A 21,357-nucleotide genomic window follows, 5' to 3' on the forward strand; every position below is an offset into this window, starting at 1 on the left:
TGATGATAACTGAAGTATATTGTCTGTCCTTTGTCTTTTAAGGAATGAGCCAACAACCTGATCCTACATTTAGCAGAGTATCAAGCCCTCCCAACCCAATGATGTCATCAAGAATTGGACCCTCCCAGAATCCCATGATGCAGCATCCTCAGACAGCAACAATGTACCAGTCCCCTGAGATGAAGGGCTGGCCATCGGGAAGCATGGCCAGGAGCAGGTGAACTTCACAGTTATAACCTGTAGCTCAAAAATTGTCTTCTTTTGTCGAAAGTAGAAGCTATGTTAAATATTTAAAAGAGGGAAAAATAATTCTATCTCTAGTGTCTGTATTGTCCTTGATCCTGCTCTGGTTTAGGAAGTAAGACTGAGCATAGCTCCATTTATTCATATGGGACCTCTGCGATCTTTGTAACTGGAAGCAATGTTCAGTCTTTGAATATTGAAAAAATAGCTTGGGGGGAAATACAAAAGTTCAGAATAGTATTACAGTGGACGGTACAGCCCTAACAGAAGCCTCCAAAAAGGTTACAGTAGGAAATGCATACACATACTTCTGTGTGTATCTAAAAATTCAAAATTCCTTTTGGGAGGGAATTTCTGTTTCTACGTTAAACGGGTATTAGGTAGAAACAAGTAAATGTAAAGATAGTTTTATCTTTCACGTGTCAACAGCTGGTGCAGGGAAGGCAATACATCAATGTGTAAAATTCTTGGAAGCTAATTTTATTTGTTCTTTTGTGCTTCAGTTCTTTCCCACAGCAGCAGTTCAGCCATCAAGGTAATCCAGCAGCATACAGCATGATGCACATGAACGGCAGCAGTGGCCATATTGGACAGATGAATATTAATACCATGCCTATGTCAGGGATGCCTATGGGTCCAGACCAGGTAAGTTGTACATAAAGGTTGATGGAAAGATCTGTTGGTAGCACAGTATCCTCCTTCTGGCAGAAGCTGCTGATGATACTTGCCCTTATAATACCTTACAGCAGCTTGTGTATGCATAGCAAGAAACTCTGGAAAATTTAGGCCCCTTATTTAAGGGAAAATGAGCTAATAACAGGCACTGCAAAGAAGGCTTAAATACTAAATATACTTTTGCTGTAATCTTTCCACAAAATAGAGAGATGAGCAATGTAACACTGAGGTAAGATAAACATTTTCAAGTAGAAAGTACCTTATGAAATTTTGTCTAAGGTACCTGAGGAAGCAGCCAAAATAATCTGAGGAATTCTGGGGGGATAAGTAAGGTATTGGAGGACTTTGATGTAACAAGTACCTTTTATAAAGAGGGGAAAGTGAAAGTGAAATGTCAGATTTTCCAAACCCACGTCACACAGTGTAAATGCCCAAATAATATGTTTAGGAAATTCTGGGACAGTTTTTTTTCCTACAAATTCATGCTCAAAGTGGAGCACTAAAATGCTATTCTGCTTAGAAACTGTCAGTCAGTACTTTCCTCTTCAAATATGTTGAACAGTTTTTTCACCAAAGGTTTTTTTAATTTTCTCTGATTATTTTTTCTTTTCTTTAACAGAAATACTGCTGACACCTAGAGCCGTATCTTCAACCAAGAATGCGCTGTATTAATGATGCACTAGTACTATAAAGGCAAGCTACGCATTCTTCACAGCAACTAGTACTGGCCTTACGGAAACAAGTGATTTTTCTCGTTAAGCACCATGATGTCCTAAGTTACTTCATTCAAGAGGAAAAAAAAAAAAAAACCAAACCAAAAAAAACCCCAACAAAAATACATTTTAGTAGAAGCAGTCTCTGTATTACTGTATATTGTGGTGTACAAAAAAGGTCATAAATATTTTTGGCACTCTGCCTCTAGACATGTGAAGCTGGCAATGGCATTTTAGTAGATATATGATGGGTAGACTCCTGGTATACCTTATCTATTCACTGTAGCTATCCAAAGCCCTTTAACTACAGGCAGACAAAAGTGCCTGGAGAAGTCACGGTGGTAAGAATTTTCTGATTTCTCTAGTAACAATATCTGACAGAGAATGTAGTTCCTAGCCTTGACTCTTTTATATTAATTCCTGAATATAAATGCTGCTTTTAATCTCTTACCCCCAAGAGTCAGGATTTCCCGAGCAAAGTAGCAGTGCAAAGTGAATTGGCACATACTAGTCCAAAATCCTGTCCATTGACGCCAAGGGGTAAAAAAGAGAGGATAATAAATTTAAATTATTTAAACACAATTGTGACTAATATTTACATATTGATGTGCAGCTGAGTGCACTTTATAAAAGACTATGTAATGGATGAATGCAATATCTTTGGTAAGGACTTAATATGAAGGTAGGGTGTACTCACGTTCCCCCTCAAACACAATCTCGTAAGAATTATTTGAAAAGACTGCATAATGTAATGTTTTCTGTGTATGGAAATTAGAGCAATAATCTTTCATCTTTTAGAAAATAACTTCAGAAAACTCAAGGCAAGGCACTGCAGTCTGAATCAGAATTTTGCAGTCTTTTTGTGAATAAATTTTGTAAATATGATCTTTAAGATAATGTATTATATATATGACTTTTGTAGATCACTAACTCATTTTTGCAGAGTTTGTGAAGCTAAATATTTAACAAAATTGATTTCTGTAAACTCAGTGTAGTTGAGGTCCAAATAGATTTTTTTTTTTTTTTTTTTTTTTTTTTTTTAAATTAAATTTAATGACTCTGAAGGTGGGTGACTTTGGCCCACATCTTTCTCTTCTTTGGTCTTCTACACTTCATTTATTTTTACATCTTTAACATATAGCTTTTTATAAGAGACCAGTTGCTAAATGCTTTCTCCACCTGTGAGCACTTTGTTACATTTCTTTTTACATAAGGCAAGCTGACAAAAAGGCTCTGCATTGTGAGATGTTACTGACTCGTCACGATGGTCGTGTCTTTCTATAACATGTTGCCTTTTCAGTTGATGAATCTGGATTGTGTCTTTTTTTGGTCAATTTGAAAGAACGGTAAATGTTCTTCAAAAACGTTTGTCTGTTGCAAAATATTTGTTGTTACATGACAGCCAGAGATCTTTAAGGATATTAAGCCACAGTTTAACCAAATGTCTGCACCTCATTGGATTGTTCTAATAGTTAATGAATGTATTTTCTAAGCAGGTTTCTCTCATATCAGTATTTAAGTCTGGTTACAAATTTATTCATGGTATTTGCTGATAGGTGTCCCCCCCATTTTGGTTCTTTGAACTAAAGATCCCATTGCAGTTTTTCCAGTTTCAGGCAGTTGCAATGAGTCAAACCTCTCAACTTCCATAAGGGATGGCCCAGAAATGTTTAAGATGTGTGGTGCTTTTGTTCTGTTGTTCACTGTGTAATGGAAACCTGACTTCTCCCGAGCGAGTAAAAAAAAGAAACCAACCTGTGTTTTTGATTGCTTCTTCTTGGTACTGTAAGCAAGAGGTGGTTTTATTGTTCAGAATATTCAGTGATCTTCCATTTTCATAGAAATAACTTTAACCAGAAATATTCTCAAAAAGTTCATCCTTGGCGTACGGCCAATTGTGTTCCAAAGGGAATATAGATTCAATTGATCTACTTGATGCAACCCTGTCTCTGCGAGTAGTACGGAGCATATAGATTAGGTAATAGTATTTATTTGAAACCTTCAGTTCAATTCATGTGTGTTTTTTAATGCAGAACTTTCAGAAGCCTAAGGAACTTTGATCTTTTTTATTTCTTAGAACGTATCTCTTTGTTGAGCAAGTGCTGCCTCCTGAAGTTGAAAGGCAACAATCCCTTGCTTTTTATAGCAAATCAGAGTGGAACAATCTTTATCTTTTGTGGTTGTTCATTATATTGATGGAAACTACAAACACTGATTGCTTTCATTAGGTGAGCTCTTAGACCCCATATACTACTTCATACATTGTGCCCTTTTAATTTTTTTTAAACGAGTGATTCTATTTATACATCTATGTATAACTGGTACCTGACTGATGTTATAAAGGATCATAATTTTTCTCATCTGCGTTTAGAATGTTGGAGCTTTCCAGTACCTACTTTTTTGCTGAATCCAAAGATTTTTAGTTTAAACTTGATTAAGGGGGGAGGGGAGCATTTTTAAAATGCATTGATGACATCTTTCTTGGAAGCACTGATCGTAATACTACATCTAGTTTGAAAGTCTTACCTACTGCAGTCAATAAAGCTGACCTTGAAATCTGTTGACATTTATATCTCCACCAGTTCTGTTTTGGTTCTGTAGCAGCAGATTTTTCTGACTGTTCTTAAGAAATAACCTGTGTACCGTTTCACCCGTAGGAGCACAGTTAGCCAGTACAGCTGCCTCTGGGCACTGCTGCACCAGCGCCAATTTGCTACGTTGACTCTCTTGATCACAGAAACCGCATTTTTATAAAATTCATATGTAGTGGGTTTTTTCCAATCTTGGTTTAAAATACTGCTTTTAAAGTTAGAAAATCAGGACCATTTTTCAGTCACAAGACAAAACTATTTGAATGTTGTACCGGTTAGTACACATTTTAGAATTTATGTGCAGACTACCAGATGACAGAATGCTACAGCAAGTATGAAACCATGTAATTCTGAGAGCAATATTTTAAAAAATTCTCAGGAGAAGGCGTACAGTATTGAGAATTGCATTTAAGTTTAGTTTACATTAAGTATTGCTTGAAATATCTGTATCTTTTTGTTGCAAACCAGAAAAATCATGGGGACTGATTTATAAAAAAGTTGGTTGTAAGGTATTACTGCTCTTCTGATTTTTGTGTTTGGATGTTAATAATAATGTAAATAAAGGTTTCTATTTAAAATCATAAGTTGGTGACATAGTGTATTAGCTGTCTAATACTGTAAGGCTGATAACTGTACCCTGGAAAGGTCAGAGAGAAGCCGGTGCTATTACTGAGGAAAGCGATGTGTAGCAGATGATTTACATTTTTTCCTGGTTGGCTGTAAAAGCTAAGGGCGCAACAACTTAGACGTTCCGCCTACAAGACCCAGTTAGCGACTGCAGTTGCAGTGACACTGAGTGGAATTTATCTCCTTTTCGACTGAAATAGCAGCCTTTAGCAGAGCTGAAAGGAGAGCAGGTGGGAGCTCTCCCCATGACGTGGCAACAACCTACCTTCCAGAAAGTAACAGCTGCTGCTTGCGTCCCATACACGCTCAGTGTTTTGTGTGATGGGACACGGGAACGTTTCAGGCTTCTGACTGATCTGTAACAGGAGCGGTAACACGGGCCATGCAGGATTTTGACAGTCACGCCCTCAACTTGTCAAAGACTATAGGCTGAACACAGAAAAAAAAGGTAAGCGCAAATTTTTTTTTAATCCACCCTAGTATTCTTTCTGCATAGTGACTGGGAAGGGAAGAGAGCGAATACTTCTCTGGAAAGCAGCACAAATGTGTTTCTATTGGTGAGTTTAAATTTAGTATTTTTTACTTATTTGTATTGATCCAGGACTCATCATCTAGCCGATGTTTCTGATAATCCATGAAATCTGTTACAGGTTATAAACAAAATCTATGGCTAGATTAAGACAGACAATCATGTATTACTTCCATAATTAAAAAAAAACTTGCAAGAAGATTTTGGGACGTGTATTTGACTTATTTGTATGTGATACAAATACAAGCTCAAGCCTAGTTTTACCATGTAGCACATACAATGAAAGACCCCACTACTGCTTTCTTAGTGCTTCCCCCCCACCCCAGTTCCTAAATTCAAGTACTATTTCTTGAGGGTGGGGGTATGGAACCAGAGATCTGTATCCCTCATGAAGTAATTCCGCTTGAATTTCCTGATGTGCAAAACCCAGGCAGGGTATCAGAATAACTTCCGTGATGTATTTTTACACCGTGTTTCTGAAAGTGCAAGTTTCTGTTTTGAAAAGCAGTACCTCTTGGTAAGAGTGAAGGCCACAGTTGCTCCAGGCTGCCACATGAGCTCCCTCCTGCATGTGCCTTTAAAACAGGTAGCAGATCAACATGAAAAAATTATAAATACAAATACCACCGCTAGCGCCTGTGTACTACAATGTATTTAATAACGTCTTTATGAAAATACTGAAATAGACTCTGTACACTGTGCTTCCGTAGTAAAACGATGGGGTTTTCCCTTTAAAAGCCTTTAAACAATAACTGTCATCCCGAACGTCATCTTTTTTGTAGACTGAACTATAATGAGATTATTCTTTATTGGCTACAAGTATTGAACTTCTTGGAGCTGCCTTTTTTTAAAGTAAATGTAAAAGTTACACTACTAAGCAAACGCTACTTTCTCAAAGGAATTGTTTTGGTTCTGAACATACAATATAATATTACCACATAAAAAAAGTCATACAAATCTGATTTCATTAAAATTTAAGATGTACATTTACTGAAATTTTTCAGTACTTTTAAAAATGCATAAATTCTGAAATGTACTATGCAACATTAAGTAACATTTTGAGAAATGGTGTGTGGGCATTCCACTCTTTTTATTAACAAAATTCTTCACAACCTGAAGGAATTTATTTTCAAACAGTATATTGATCAATATTTACACAACCCCTCCAAAAATCTGGCATCCTGTTAGTCAAGAGTTTCTCTAACTTTCCTAGAGGTGTCAATAGGATGGACAAGTAGATGTGGAACTAAAACGAATCCTCAGAGGAGATTTGAGAAATACCGTGGTGGTGAGAATATCCAGTGCTGCTTGCTTCAATTCCTGCATCTCTTAAAAGTTCTTTTCCACCATTACCTTTACCTCAGTTAGAAGCAAAAGCGTCCGTATTTTCTAAATCTTGCTTTAGAGTCATACTTGGCTTTGAAGTTTTTCTCATAGTGTCTGAAGATACAGCTGAACTGAGAAATGTTTTAAGTTTACTTCCGCTGCTGTTGTGTACATGTTGCCCAGGGGCTGGCAATCCTCTTCGGGCTGTGGCTGTGTTTCCTCCTCTGGCAGTTCCTGGATCAGTGTTAGTGGTGTCGTCTTGATGTGAAACGCCTTGTGAAGCAGTGAGGTATAATCCAAAGCAAAAAGCAGGTACAACAGTGGACTTGAGAGACCTGTATTTCTGACAGCATTTCCCATAATTTTGCTGCATCTATTTAATTCACTCACCAGTGCAAACACTCTAACTATTTCAGCCTCAAAGTTTATCCAGTCCTCCAGGCTAACATTGTAATTCCTTCTGAAGTCATACGCATTTTCATGTAGGCTGTACATGGATTCACGTTCTGGCCAGTGTGTGTCCTCATGGAGGCGCAGCAGCTGGGGGAGGTTAGCCCTCCCAGCCTTCCCACAGCTGTCCTCTTCAAAATAAAACAAACACGAATTAGTGTAGAACGCTCTAGCAGGAAGGGCTTAGAAAGATGTTTTTAATGGCTCCATGCAGGAAAAAACCCCAATTGAAACACTGTGGACTGCCTCTAACAATACAGCAGGCCTATCGATCACAGAAACAATCCGGCTGTGTTTGAAACTGCGACCTGGACAAAACTTGTATCTCATTAATTCTAGCTTCATTTCGGTTCTAAAGCCAAACTCTCTCCAACTGGATCTCTTCAACTAGAAATAAAAATACTACCAGTAAACGAGCAAATCCTCTTGGGCGAGTTGAGAATGCCAGGCTGTGCTTATTAAGGTATCTGTACATATTTTTTTCACTGCACAAGTTGAGAGCACCTTATGATTTTTAATGAGCTGAGGTCTCAACCTTCTTTTTAAGGGGCGATTCAGAGACAGTAACTGGCATAGCCAGTCTTTAAATTTGTATCTCACCTTTGTGCTCTGGCAAGTTTTAAAGGGCAGTTAAGTAAGCAAAAAGCAATCTTAGATTTTAGTCAGAATGTCAGAATAACCCAAAATGTACAGATCTGTCTTGTAGCCTGCTTTCTGTTCTAACTTGCTTTTTTTTGCTCATAACATGGGAGGCTGTGGTTGGATAATTAGCAAGAAAACACATGATACTCTCTACTCTGAGAACTGACAAGCAGTTTTGTTCTTTCTGGATGGTGTGAAAGACCACGAGGTAGCTGCTACAAGTTTAAAAAGATTAGACAAAACCAACATAATGGTCTCTAATTTTTAATGGCAGGCAGCCATAATTGGGTTCTTCAACTGAGCAACTGCTCCTAGATTCCCAGAAAACATGGACCAAGAGGTTTTGTACAGCAGTAGTTGTCTGTAATGATGGCAGTATGGTATTTCTGGCATGATTTAGAGGGCTTCCCACTTAGGCATTCCGTGAGAGCAGATGATGATGTTAAGAGAGGTGCTGCATGCAAAAAGAGAAGTGAAAGAAAGAAAGGTAAGTAAAAGCTTTTCATGCACTGCTCCCAACTCACAGTGACTTGGCAGATGATGGTCTCTTCACATCTGGCCACTTTCGACGCTGAAACTGCCTAATTTTCAAGCAGCAAAAGGAGAAAAAAGTTAACCATCACCAAGAAAACCACCAGCACTACACTCTGAAAGGTGAGGCAGGAGAAGAGCCTGAATTTTTACTACAAGGATTAGAACATGCTGTAACATTGGAACAGAAATAGCTCCAGTATTTCAAAGTAACGGGGATGGAAAGATCTTGCAAAGGCCATTCCAGGCACTATCTGTCCATGTGGTCCCCAATCCCACACTACTTACTTATGAATAATAAATTTAATTGGTTTTTTTAAAATGTACCTGTACTGCTCGTAGCTTCCATCTTTAAGTCCTAGATGAGGAAAAATTAACAATATTACTAACCATTGCCTGCAACAGAATAAGGTATCAGGTAAGGCACAATTTAAAAAAAGACCTAAGAATTAGATTAATTAAATAAACAGGTTAATGTATATTGCCGTACACGTTAACTAGACCTGTTACTTTCACATTTAATCCCTTATTCTAGCTAAAATAGGTTATAAATTGGGGCAGATATCTTTGAAACTTTTCTGTAAATGTATGTCAGTGGTGTATTGAAATGCAGTACAGCGGCACAGTACAGCTCTGTGTTGTGCGTGTGTACTAAATAAGACACAAAATAGTGTTTTGGGCTGTGGTGGGCCTAGGTGGATAACTGTTTTTGAGGTGGGGGGTCTTCAAGTTCTAAAGGCCATACATTTTTAAAAATAGCATTTCTTATGTCAACTTAATTGTGCTAAGGGGTATAAGAAATACAAGTAACTGTACCTTTGGTTTGCTATCAATCATCATTAAACATAAAAAAAAATAAAATCACAAGCAGTGTAAAGACCAGATCCATTGAGTAGACCCTGAGAAAATTTAAGGGTTAGGAAATGATGAAACTAACCCAGAACAAGAGTAGAGACCCATTCTGCTTTTTGGAATTTAAATCTGTAGTTACAAGAGGACATCTTGTGGTAGTGTAATGCAACCCTTCTTAGATGTGCTGTTATTTCACAACTACCTTGCAATAACACAGGTAGGGGAAAACTGATCAGCTTAAAGCACTAGCATCCTTCATGAAGGTAAAGTTATTTTTAAGCCAGTTTACCACAGGAACCTGCCTAAAGGAAGTGTTTCTAAAAACTGTGCCTTCAGCTGGAATGCTGAAACTCAACTGCCAAACTGGTTGCCCACAGAAGTTGTACAGTCTCCATCCGTGGAGGTTTCCAAGATGTGACTGGGTAAAACCCTGAGTAACCAGGTCTGACCTCTTGGCTGACCCTGTGTTGAGCAGAAGTTTGGACTAGATGAACTCCACAAGTCCCTTTGAATTTGAGTTGTCCTATGAGTCTATGAACTTAGAAATGGCTGTTAGGGTAGTCTTTCCCTCTTTCACCAGTTTTGTTCCTTCCACATCTCCCTCCCCCGCATCTCAGCCATACTCCTCACTGTACTATTTAAGTACCATTCTTTATTTAAGTAACATGACATAACACAATTGAACAACTACAAGAACTTGAGCATGCAGCCATCAGTGTCAGCGGGACATTATGAGTATAAATAAATACTAAAATCCTTTTGACTGATACAAGTTTCATAGCAGTCAGCAAGAGCCCCATTTCTTCTGGGGAGTTTTTGAGTGGAGTAGGAGCGGCACTTACCCAGATCCATGTTCCTTGTTCTTGGATTGCACTGTTTATACCCTTTGCAGCTTCTTAGTTCCATGAGCTGGACGTGAAGTTGATTAAGGACGTCTCTATCTAGTGTATTCACTGCGTTAATTAGCTGCAACACACAGGGGGGTTTGTGAGTAACTGTTGCTCTGTAGTTTGGTAACTTTCACATACGGGATACACGCGGCCAAATCGTACTGCGTTCAGTGATTTAGGCCTTACCTACATCCTGCACCAATACTGCTATTTCAATTTCTCATCAATAAGGCACAATGATGTATTTCTAGAGCTGTTCTATGATCAGGTACCTGATATGGATCAGTATTGAGATCAAAATACTCCAAAAATCCAGTAGCAAATTCACAAAACAGGAAGTTGTGGGTCTCATTGATTGTCCTCAAACACCAGTATGTGTTGTTGTTGGCACTGGTACACGCACAGAAAGGGCCCACTGCAAGTGGAAGAGTTAGAAAGACATAAGCTACATGCTGCTGTCTTCAGCACCGTTAGTTACTTTCTGTTTATGGTATTACTTTATTCACAGTTACTCGGTCTGACTCCTAAAGCAGAGAATGCCTTCCAGCGCCAGCTGCTTGTTCTATGCGTACCTAACCCACACAGCATGGCTAATTAAGCAACCTCTTGGCTAGCTGCTTTCCCTGTCTTTTCCGGTTGGGCAACATTCCAGATGGTGAGATACTACACGTAAGTGCATTGTACACAATATCTGTAGGTTTTTATTTGCAGTTGGTTTTGTTTTTAACTCAACTCCCTTGTCTTTTGTGCAAGGATAATGCCAACACTGAAGCAGAGATTATTTGGTATGAGGAAGGCTGCGTAGCTTTGGCTACACAACCAATGATATTGGTAACCAAGAATCCCAGCCCAGCCTACGCAATACCCTACTTAGTTTAAAGTATCCTTACGTGTCCACAGGGGAGCAGTTTGCCAGTGTTGGTTGTCATGGGTGAAGCAGGTCAGACCAGGCATGCTGCATGTGTCGTTATTTTTTATTCTCTTAAGCAGTTTGCGCAGTTTCTTCTTTCGTCTCTGCTCTCGAAGCAGCCACAGCCTATCTTTCTCCTGCAGGGCTTTCCTGCATACACGAAACATTAGGGTCATGCAGACTCTGTTATACTTGAACAAATCTAAAAAACATTAAGCAGCTAATAAAATAAGCTGCTTTGAGGGAAAGAAATAACCGGTATTTTTTAATCAAATGGCTTCTCTTCCAAATGTCTCTGGCTATAACTCTTTGCAATGCAATGTCACTGAAAAAAACTCCAATGAAGCCAAAGGGGTTTACACGCTTGCCTGAAGTCTGTGATGTGACATTCCCCAAACCAGGAACCTTATCTCAAATTTACAAGCATTTCAACATGGGCATAGTTCCTGGCCCAGGTCTCTCTGTGTTTATTCTTTTTAATATGGGATAAATGAAATACCGCTACTTTTGCTTAGTTTGTAACTGGTGTGCATGGACCAAACATTAACGTCTTTGCATTTCCTCTTTCAAAGGCACAGGCCTTCACTTACTTGAACGGATGAAGACTAGATCCCTTGTGCCTCAGTTTGCTTTTGTGTTTTGAATGGTAACTGGAAAATAAAAACAGCATTGTTGATGAACAACAGAAAGACAATTGCTCCTGTCCATACCACACTTCCATACTGGATTTGAAGCAGATTTAATCCAGTGCCACTTCCCCCCGCTTCAATTCATTCGTGTGTGTGGTGAATACAAAGCAGCCTGGCCAGGCTGGCTCAGGCACTGCTGAGCCTTGGTGTGCCTCTCTCCTTCCTCAGCTCATTTGTGCGTCAGGACACCCAGTGCCCTGACACTGTATTGCAATGCGTACCCACAACAGAACTGTAATTCAACTGCAACATTCCTCCACCTGAATATTCACCCATTTTTTCAGGTGATAACACGACAAGCATCTACCACCTTCCTGTCATTTTCCTTCTGAATGAAAGAATTCAAATACCAGTTTTACTTTGGTGGGTTGGTTTTGATCTCCATTGCTACTAGCCAGAAGTTCCAGGAAAACTTTAACAAGATGCATGGAACTGTCCCAGCAATTGCGGCGTCTAATGTATCCTGAGATACAGAGGGCGTAAGCAGACGTACGCGTTCTATCTGGGTAGCTCTACTGTTTTGGCTCTGTCTCCAGAAACTCTTACAAGATTTTGCAGAAATTTCCTTTCTGTACAGTTTGCAAAGTTAAAAAAAGACAAAACAACCTTAGTCACAATATTTTATGACTGATAAAGTTAATACCCACACAAATCAGCACAAACTAAGTTCAATAAATATTATTTTCTAAGCAGTACATCAGCATTACCTTAGTTGTCAGACTAAAATTCCCTTCAAAACAAAACAGATCTTCTATGTTATTAATGCTACTGGAAGCTTTAATAAATTTAATCCTTATAGCAAATTAACAAAATAAAATTATTAAAGAACTATCTATGTTCAGTCAATTTTTTTTATCTTGTACAGACACTAGGTATTCCATTAACTAATCCTAAATGCTAAATCCTAAATCCTGATTCAGTGTAATTCTGCAAACGCTTAAACATATATAACTCAGATTATTAGCTTCATTGGTTTGAGTGGGATTATTCATCTGAATAATGCTATGTACAAACGTAACTGCTTCCTATATTGGGCCTGAAAAATGTAACATTCTTTACATCTACTCTAAAACATTCATTAATAAAAATAACTTCATTGTTACAGAATATATTAACTCAGTTGTTAACATCAGTTTTGAAAGCAGTGGATTATAAAACAATATAAACATTTTGAGGATTTGCCATTTAGAATGATTTTTGCAAGGGGGTTACCTAGTTCAAGCTGCTTCAGCCGCAGATGATGCCATGGCTGCCTTCTGGCTTTGAGCACATTCAAGTACCGCTCTTTTTGCAACGCCTTTACTGCTACCACCCTGTGGCTGCTGCACTCCCGGTGACGTCTGCCTCACAGCAGCCTCAGAGACTGCTCTGTGATCACTGTGATCCAGAGCAGCTGCTCCTGGGTTCTTCCCAAACATCTTTCCTGGGGGCAAATTCTGTCTGGGTTAACATTTGATTTTGAAAGATTTTCTGCTGTGCTTATTTGCAGAGCAAGAGCTTGCTTGCTCCCCAGAAGGATTCAGGTGTGCTTGAACCTTCCTTCCATGCAGTCAGTGGGCATATTTGCAAATATTTGGCTAAATGAGAAACCAACTATGCAGAGACCTTAACGCATAATCACTATTTTAGTATTGCCCGTTGCACATAAATTCACAAATCATCTGCACTGGGGACCACAAAGATCTGGCGCACTAAGTCAGTGGTGGCTACAAAAATGCAGTTACTCTGCACCACTTGTGAAATTCCCGCTTCTTCTTCCTGGCGTAACTGTGCAGGATGCAGTGATTGCACCCTGTGAGATAATACATCCAGCCTTGAAGAAACTGAATGGGAAGAAATTCTCTCATCTCCCCACCCTATTATTCCATATCCTTTACACACAGATTTGTGTAACACTGCACCATATTGACAATTTGCCCTTGTGGAAAGCAATTTTTTCAGAAAAAAGCCTACAGCTTAAAATATGAATCTCTGGTATCTAATAGCAGCACCTTCAGCACAAGAACATAGCTAACTGGTTTATGAGCCATGTTACGTGTCCCGTTAAACATCACCACCTGACACAGATGCAATTAAATCTGCCTGCCTGGCAGAAGGTGGCCTTGCACTTCGGCAGCAGCCCAGCTCCCTCAGAAAGCGTTACACAAGGGTGTACTGAGCAGGCAACCACTCTGCAAAACAGATTCTGATCTCTCCTGCGAAGACGTAAATCAGCTACAGTTGCACACGGCAAATAAGTCCCCTGAAGTCCACAAGAAATACCTTATCTTGTTACAATCACACTCTTCAGGTCGCTTCTTCTTCAGATGACCTCTCACCTCCCTCAGGTTTTTTATTTTATTTTGCAAAGTTTCAATCTAAAAAAGTAAAGATACAGGTTAAAAAAATACAGCATGATTTAGTCTTATTCTAACCTTCTCAAACTCACTGTCACCAGTGCTTCCTCTTCACCACCTCCCATGACTCCCACCACTAACAAGCCTTTTCAGATTATCTGCCTTTCCAAAAGGGAACTACGGCAGGAGGAAACCTCGCTGGTTTGCCTTGCTTTGATTACTGAATGGGAAAGCAAGTGTGGCACTGGGGGGCACGCAGCCTCAGGTAGACAACCGCTCCTGGTTCTGTTGTGATTTCTCCTCTTGTGCTCTACAGCATATTTGCAAGGGGAGAAAGGTTACCCAAAGGAAAATGAAGCCCTTAAATTTCAGCCTGTTATGAACCTGGAAGGGGACGGGGATGGAGCGCTCTTAAGTCCCCTCTTAAGAGCTTCTGGAAGAGAAAAGCAGCAAGGCTCCATCATTTTGCATGGCAGTCTTTGGCAACATCTGGCTGTGTGGGATATGGATTAGCAGTTAATTGTGCCACCCACGTGGTTTATTTTTAACCGCCTCTTTTTTTCAGTAAATGAAACTCCTGCTTTTGTTCAGCCTAGCTCACATGCAGTGTGGCCCATTTCCACCCAGATGGGTGTTACAAGCTTCTACCTCTGTTCTTATACAGCAGAAAAGCCAAAGTAATCCAGTGTGAACAACAAAGTCACAGCAAAACTACCACAGGACATCAGTGACCCTAAGTCTAGTGGAAGCACATTTTGGCGGAATGGGCATGGATAGAGCGTTCAAGAACACACAAAGAATCCAGCCCTGTGACCCTCAATCAGAAACACAACAGGATAGAAGCAAGCTCTCATTTTCATCAGTGCTCCATATAGCCTACATTTTCTGAAGAAAAAAGAATTAGTCGAGTATGGTGATATTGAAATTGCCCTTTTTTAATCCTAGCAGAGCTGGTAAGCTTTTCAGTATCTATCTGCCTTGCTCTGTGTCAGTCTGCACCATAGAAGGCAGCCAGTAAGTTCTTACACAGGACTTTGCTGTGAATTCCTGCCATTTGGTAAGATTACAGGACGTCCTTTCTTTATGCTTCTCTTTGGGATTTGTTCCACCATTATCTGGTCCTTAGCCAACTGCCTCTGTCATACACAACATGTGTGAAGGGTTTGAACTTATATTCTTCAGTATTAGTGACAGAAATGTCAAATCAAATTTTACAGGCAAATTTCATAGGGCAAATTATCTCCAGGTTATTCATATGAACAAACCTAAGGAAAATGAATTAAATTCCAGAGTTCAAGGGTTAAACACAAGAAACCAAAATAAATAATTCTAGAAGCACCAAAACTAATGAAGCTCATTTTTCTTTGGGCTTATGTTTGACAGTTGAAGGCCTCTTTTTGAGAGGTACATTGGGGAGCAGGGCTAATAAGATGTGAAAAAGATCCAGATGAAATTTTTCCCAGGATGGGGACACTTACAAGTCTCTCATTTATCTCATAAGGCTTATGACATTTCTCAGCTGTCGCTGTTCTCAGCTGTTCTCTCCTCCACTCAGCACCTTGTCTTCAAAAACTTGTAATAATTTATTATCTCTGAAATATCTATTCCAAAATCAGCCAGCAAGTTCAAAAGGTTCCAGGGAGGGACGCAGATAGCCAGAGGCAGACAGACACAAACACAGTCAGCATGATCCTATCAGCCCACAGAAAACCGTACTAAAACACACACTTGAAAACGCATGATTGATAACAACACTGACCTCGTGGTCAATATGAAGCTTATGGTCCTTCCAAGCTTGCAGTGACCTGTACAGATCCGTGTCACACTGAACAGTATCATTCTCCAGGATATAGCACCTTGGCACGGGAAAGCAAACAATGTTTGTTATTGTGGATGCACTCACACGGAGCAACGCAAAGAGCTGGTTTTAATAACACAACTTCAGGACGGATGAGAAGCCAGATTGGAAATGACATGCAGAATTCAAAACACCAGTGTTCATTCAAGAGGAGAAGAGCATGCTATGAGCCAGGAAAGAAGTTTGGGTCTAAGTTGCCACCGAAATTTTTCAGAAGTAGAAAAATTCAAGAATATTCCTATCAAGCAGAACCTGTTGACTGCTTAATTTCTTTATGTAAATTGTTCTCCACAGAGTTCTTGCTTATTCATTAGGCTGTCTACATAAATAATCTCTCCTAACTAGCAAGCATTACTCAGAAGAAATTTCCCAGTGCATAATTACGTGATACAGGGGTAGGGGCAAGGATAAAGTACTACTTTATAAGATGAATTTCTACACCATAAAGAAAAGGGGGAAAAAAAGAAACAAAGAATTTTTGCTGTTTTCTACAAAAGGGATAAAATTTTTCAAAGCTATCTCCCTAACTTCAAAGGCAAAATACCCTCTGACTACTTCTAATGCAATCCAGGTTTTAAAATTCTTTCATAAACAAACAAACAAAAAATGCTTGATACATTTACCTGAGAAGTTTATTAGGAGTGAACAAACAGCATGTAGTCATTTTTTAATGCTTGTTTAAATTAAAGCTGAGTATTTTTAGTACTCCTTTATTTTCTTTTAACCACCTCATGCATGTTGTCCTACTGCCTTATTTTCTGCGAGTGTTCCTGAGGACTCCTCATGAATTATGCACAAACTTCCTGACAGTTCCTTCTATGGATTTAGGATTCACCCAGTAAGGCAGAAAAACTCAATTTAACTTGTTCCAGAAGAAAAGCAGAAACAGTGATTTACGGGTCCTGAATATCCGTGAGAGCTGGGGTAAGAGGGCACAATTCTCTGATGCCAACCTAGCTATGTTTCCTTGTCTCAGAGAGTCTCTAACCCTGTAAACAGAAGTCAAAGGGAAACCACAGATTCCAACAGCAGCTAACTGGCTCATGCACGTTTACATGAGCTAGTTGTTAAACAATTTAGTGCATGTAATCAGTAATGACTGGTGGATTTCCTGATAATTCATGAGCAGAAATGGTAGCTAAACTAATTAAGTACAGTTGAAGATACATCATCAGTCCTGAGACTTGCACACTGAGGAAAAGATTTTTAGCTATTAGAGTGCCCAGACAATTCCTTCATCTCTCTCTTAATGTGTTCCATTTCCCAATACTCCTGGTCCATCCAACTCCATTCATAATACAGATTTTTCCTTTCCTAGCACTGGTTACAGAAAGCTCCGAGAGGCTGTTTTCTCCTATAGGACTGATTTGGTGTTTGAATTACAAAGCAACCAACGACATAAACACAGGTCGTTCTCCAGTTAGGGCCTTTGGTCTCCAGCCAGGCCAGGTTGCCCGCTGCACACGGAGATTTCCATGGGTGGAGCCTTTCTGGGTTTCACATAGGTGTACATGCAACCGGTGCAAACAGTTTTGCTTGTCCTCACTGGAAACACGGGCTGATCAGTGATTATTGACTCCAAAGCGCAGAGGATATGAAAGCGCTGCTGTAGCTCTTCAGTAGCTTCATGCCCCCCTGTACATGACAAAACTAAAAATACCCCAAAAGCTGTTGTACGGATGAGAGTAAGAATTTTAGTGAAGCTAGACTGGGTATCCAGAAGGGACACAATATCACAAGTTAACATTTATGTAAAGCAGCCACTTAAGCCGCAAAAGCTTTCAGAAATCTATCACGGCACTCACCTGTGAGTCACTTTGATTAGGTTAGGGGCTGTGTACTCTGCAATGCCACCAGTGCCACTGTATTCCCCCATGTCTTTATCTTCCTCCTCACGAAGAATAGCCCTCTGCATTTTGTGCCGCTTGGTGATGTTTCTTGGTAAGACGGGTTGGTATCCATCCTCTAAACCCAAGTTATAAACGGCTCCATCCAGCTCCACAGATACAGAACGGATAGAGCGATTCCGGACATAGCTTGGTTTGTATTCTGCATCAAAAAGGAAGTGAAAGGATTAAGAGGAGGAGAAACAGCATGTTACTACTTTGTGGTTTTGGGAGAAAAAAACCCCAGCCCATCCTGTGACATTTGGAATTAACTGGATGACAAATGGCGTTTGTTTTTGCATGGGTAGATGGGTGAGAGAGAGGGCAGATATAATGCAAATGCACAAGGGTGGCAGAGGGGAAAGAAAATGCACTTGTCCAAGAGCACTTCGAGAGCCCCCTGCTCAGAGAGCTCTTCACCCCAGGAGTCACTAGATGGCAGCAAGACCTTAAAAACGAACCAGGCCAGTTCACACAGCAAGCTCTTGGCTCCTCCTTACAGACTGGTTCTCGATTGTTTTCTACTGCCCACCGTACCATGCTCCACTGTTGGGATTCCTGCAACACTTCCCTGAAGTTGTCCCAAGTATTCCCAGTGCCCAACCTAAGCCTTTTTGTAAGTCTATGCACAATCTTCAAGGTAAGATACTTGATTTGGGGGGGGGTGGGTGGGATTAATATCTGAACCTTTACTTTTACCCACATCTAGTTCTTTTCCTTGCAGTTATTTTCCTGACGTGCAGACTGGTCAGTGTGTTTCTACATGAAGCACCACCCTCAGACTGCTGCTGCCATTTGCAGCCCAAAGGCAAAATGAAACATTTGCTACGAATTGTCACTACACAGCATGAGATTCTCATTGATCTGTTTGCCATTACTGCTTTCCAAAGTTCTCTGTCCCAGCCCAAATCCCCAGAGCTTCTCTTCTGTTCGGTCTGGAATGGCACAAATACATGGAGTCTAAATCCACATCTAAACTTCCCTACTGTATGACGGGGTCCATCTTGGACCATATTTCCTGCTCACTGCCAACGACTGCTGAGAGTCACTCATTGCACTAAGCATAATCATCTCAGTCCTTGAGAAAAAAGTACGATGTGAGTACCACAGCCTCTCCTTCTCCCTGCCCAGCTGCTGAGCCTTTGCTCTGTGTATGAGACTTGGAGGCATCTAAGATGTTACTGGACACAACTGAGTCCCTTGGCTCCTCCGGTCACCTCTCCTTTATGCAGAGCTGAAACACACAGCGTGTCTCACAAGAACGGGACTTCCTTCTGCAATCTGATAAGGGGAAAACTTGACCAACATGCCAAATGAGAAGACCAATCTTTTCTGCAATCCAAGCTCCACAGAGAAACTAACTTTCCCTATGGGATAATCTCCACAACAGAACAAGCAGGGGAAAAAAGGAATTGGAGGTAGAAGCACAAAAATTGACAAATACTCATGTCAATTGGCATGCTTTGGCATTAACGCAGAGTGACTTTTTTCAAGAAGCCTTACATTAATTCCAAATGGATTGCAAAGTCTCACAAGCCATTTTGCAGACTGTGGGAAGAGAAATTAACATCTCCTCCCACCTGAAACTGGTCCAAGCACTATATTCTTGTCAGCGCCACACACAGAAAGTAGAATACCAGCTGGATTGTCTGGCTTTGCACATTTTCCACCTGTGGCTCAAAGTTTATTGCTGATATTAAGCCAGGTGAGTCACTGCTGAAGGGAAAAAAAACAAACCCAAACCAACAGACCAACCCTATTTCAGGCACCCATTCGGGAAACGTTTGACTAAATGAGAAGGAAACTCCCATCTTTTCAGAAGCAGGAGGAAGTTCCAAAAAGCTACACCCTAACAATTATATTCAAAGTACAAACTCCCATTTCTTTAATTGTTCCCTCATTTCATCTTGTTAAGCTCAGCCAACTAACAATTTACCTTCCTTCCCAGACCAATATGCCAATCCAGCATGTTGGACCGCAGCAGATAGCTGCGGGGCACTTTTGTCTACACATGCCCCTGAAGAATCAGAAGCCAGGAGTTACTCCTCCCTTGCAGCCAAACTAACCCAGCCTTACAGCAAACAAATTGGTCTGGAGTGAGACAGCTCATAACGGACTTGTATCGCTTGATTGCAACACGCGATCCACAGTGCTGACTCAGCGCTGTCATTAGTACCAAACTCCATTATTTTCAGACAAAGTGGTTAAAATATTTAGTAGGATCAATATTCATCTGTGCTGTGCTCTCCCACCTGCAAAGTGCACTGCAGGCATAAATACCAATGTCTAACTACTTATCAGTCAATCCTCCTCTGGGTTTAAGCTTTACTCTCCAATTCATTTACCCGTGTATGCAACCCACAAACAAAGTAGATCTAGGGCTGTTAAATATTTGGCCCAAAACACCTGTACTCCCTTTTTCAAGTTACTGAAGTTTGGCTTTGGTAAATTCTAAGAGTCCCGATGCCTCTCTCCTCTGGTCTTACAGAAGCCAGCTGTCTTACGGATGGTACTGCTGAAAAGTTGCATCCTCAGAATTGAGTCTGGAAGTGGGGTCTGGGGAAGTTTAAGCCTAAGCAAGCTAAGTACGTTTCAGTGCCCCACTCACCCAGCTGTGTCTTCTTGGGCCTCTTGACAAGCATGCTTGTCTTGTTGGAGCCTGAAAGGAAGTGCACTGTTCTTGTCCAGGTCTTCCCAGACAGTCTAGACACTTGAACACACCTGATTTTTTACAAGTATTTTTTGGTAGCATCTCAGGTTTCAACATTATCGAGTGAAAGCACGAACTGCAGTATCCAAAATTATTATTCAACTGAATAAAGCAAGGCAATGTTGTATCATAAACCCATAAACTTCATATCTGACATAAACATGCCCAGCCTTTGGGTTTACACTTAACTCTCCTCACACCCTCATTACTCAGGACTTACTACTTATTTTGCAGCTGCCAAATTCATGATTTAACACTCAGATCATTTGGAAACGATAATTCTCTCAGGGATAACCAACTATAACTACTGTACAGCAATTTCCCCAAAGCAGGAGCATGATTGCTCGGTGGGAACACTGCAGACAGCAGGGAACTCTTGGCCTTCCCTGTTGACGCTTACTCTATGAAGGTGTTCTGGATCTGATGCATTTTCCAGCATCACAGTGAAGAGGGAATAAGCCAGTATGCAAGGATCCTGCTTCTACACGTGCCATGAGGAAAACATTCACCACTACCCTCACAAACTCCAGCTTGACATTGCCCAGTAATGTCTATATATTTTCCAGAATTTTGTAGAGAAGAAGCACTTTTTTCTATAACAACAGAGTAAAGTTAGGCACTTTGAATTCATTTTTTTAAAAATATCTCAGGTGTCCAGAAATATGGGTGGGCATTATGTACCTAGGGATTTCTAGAAACCTCATTTTGAATCTGTGTCCTTAGATATTTCAAAGAGGGAAAAAAAAAAACCAACAAAAAACTTTCTGACATCCAGATTCTCACAATTGCCATTAAAAATTATACTTCAAATGCATTATCTTTAAAGTAGCTGATGTTCAGGTTTGTTTGGTGGTTTGTTTTGTTTTTTTTTTTAATAACAAAGAAGGTCATTTTGCTCC

The 21,357-nt window shown here is 40.2% G+C and overlaps 2 protein-coding genes across 8 annotated transcripts in view; one reads left to right on the forward strand and one right to left on the reverse strand.

The window, feature by feature from the left end:
* NCOA3 (nuclear receptor coactivator 3) overlaps window positions 1-4,753 on the forward strand; it is an 80,649-nt gene extending 75,896 nt beyond the window's left edge. For all 6 annotated transcript variants that reach the window (XM_035900124.1, XM_035900123.1, XM_035900127.1 and 3 more), the window contains 3 exons: window positions 43-217; window positions 747-888; window positions 1,538-4,753. In XM_035900124.1, coding sequence (XP_035756017.1) covers window positions 43-217; window positions 747-888; window positions 1,538-1,549 — 329 coding nt within the window. In that variant the 3' untranslated portion in view covers window positions 1,550-4,753. The remainder of the gene's footprint in view (window positions 1-42; window positions 218-746; window positions 889-1,537) is intronic.
* A 2,449-nt stretch (window positions 4,754-7,202) lies between these two features.
* The window catches only part of SULF2 (sulfatase 2), a 62,643-nt gene continuing 48,488 nt past the window's right edge, over window positions 7,203-21,357 (reverse strand). The window contains exons 11-20 of one of the 2 annotated variants that reach the window (XM_009644566.2): window positions 17,668-17,911; window positions 15,764-15,860; window positions 13,931-14,025; window positions 11,570-11,629; window positions 10,960-11,129; window positions 10,342-10,484; window positions 10,022-10,145; window positions 8,655-8,676; window positions 8,321-8,377; window positions 7,203-7,285 (exon numbers count right to left, since the gene is read on the reverse strand). In XM_009644566.2, coding sequence (XP_009642861.1) covers window positions 7,255-7,285; window positions 8,321-8,377; window positions 8,655-8,676; window positions 10,022-10,145; window positions 10,342-10,484; window positions 10,960-11,129; window positions 11,570-11,629; window positions 13,931-14,025; window positions 15,764-15,860; window positions 17,668-17,911 — 1,043 coding nt within the window. In that variant the 3' untranslated portion in view covers window positions 7,203-7,254. Of the gene's footprint in view, window positions 7,286-8,320; window positions 8,378-8,654; window positions 8,686-10,021; window positions 10,146-10,341; window positions 10,485-10,959; window positions 11,130-11,569; window positions 11,630-13,930; window positions 14,026-15,763; window positions 15,861-17,667; window positions 17,912-21,357 lie in introns of both variants that reach the window. The other variant, XM_009644565.2, reaches the window with a different exon arrangement.

The sequence above is a fragment of the Egretta garzetta genome, unplaced genomic scaffold (genome assembly GCF_000687185.1).
Source record: "Egretta garzetta isolate BGI_Z169 unplaced genomic scaffold, ASM68718v1 scaffold178, whole genome shotgun sequence".
NCBI lineage: Eukaryota > Metazoa > Chordata > Aves > Pelecaniformes > Ardeidae > Egretta > Egretta garzetta.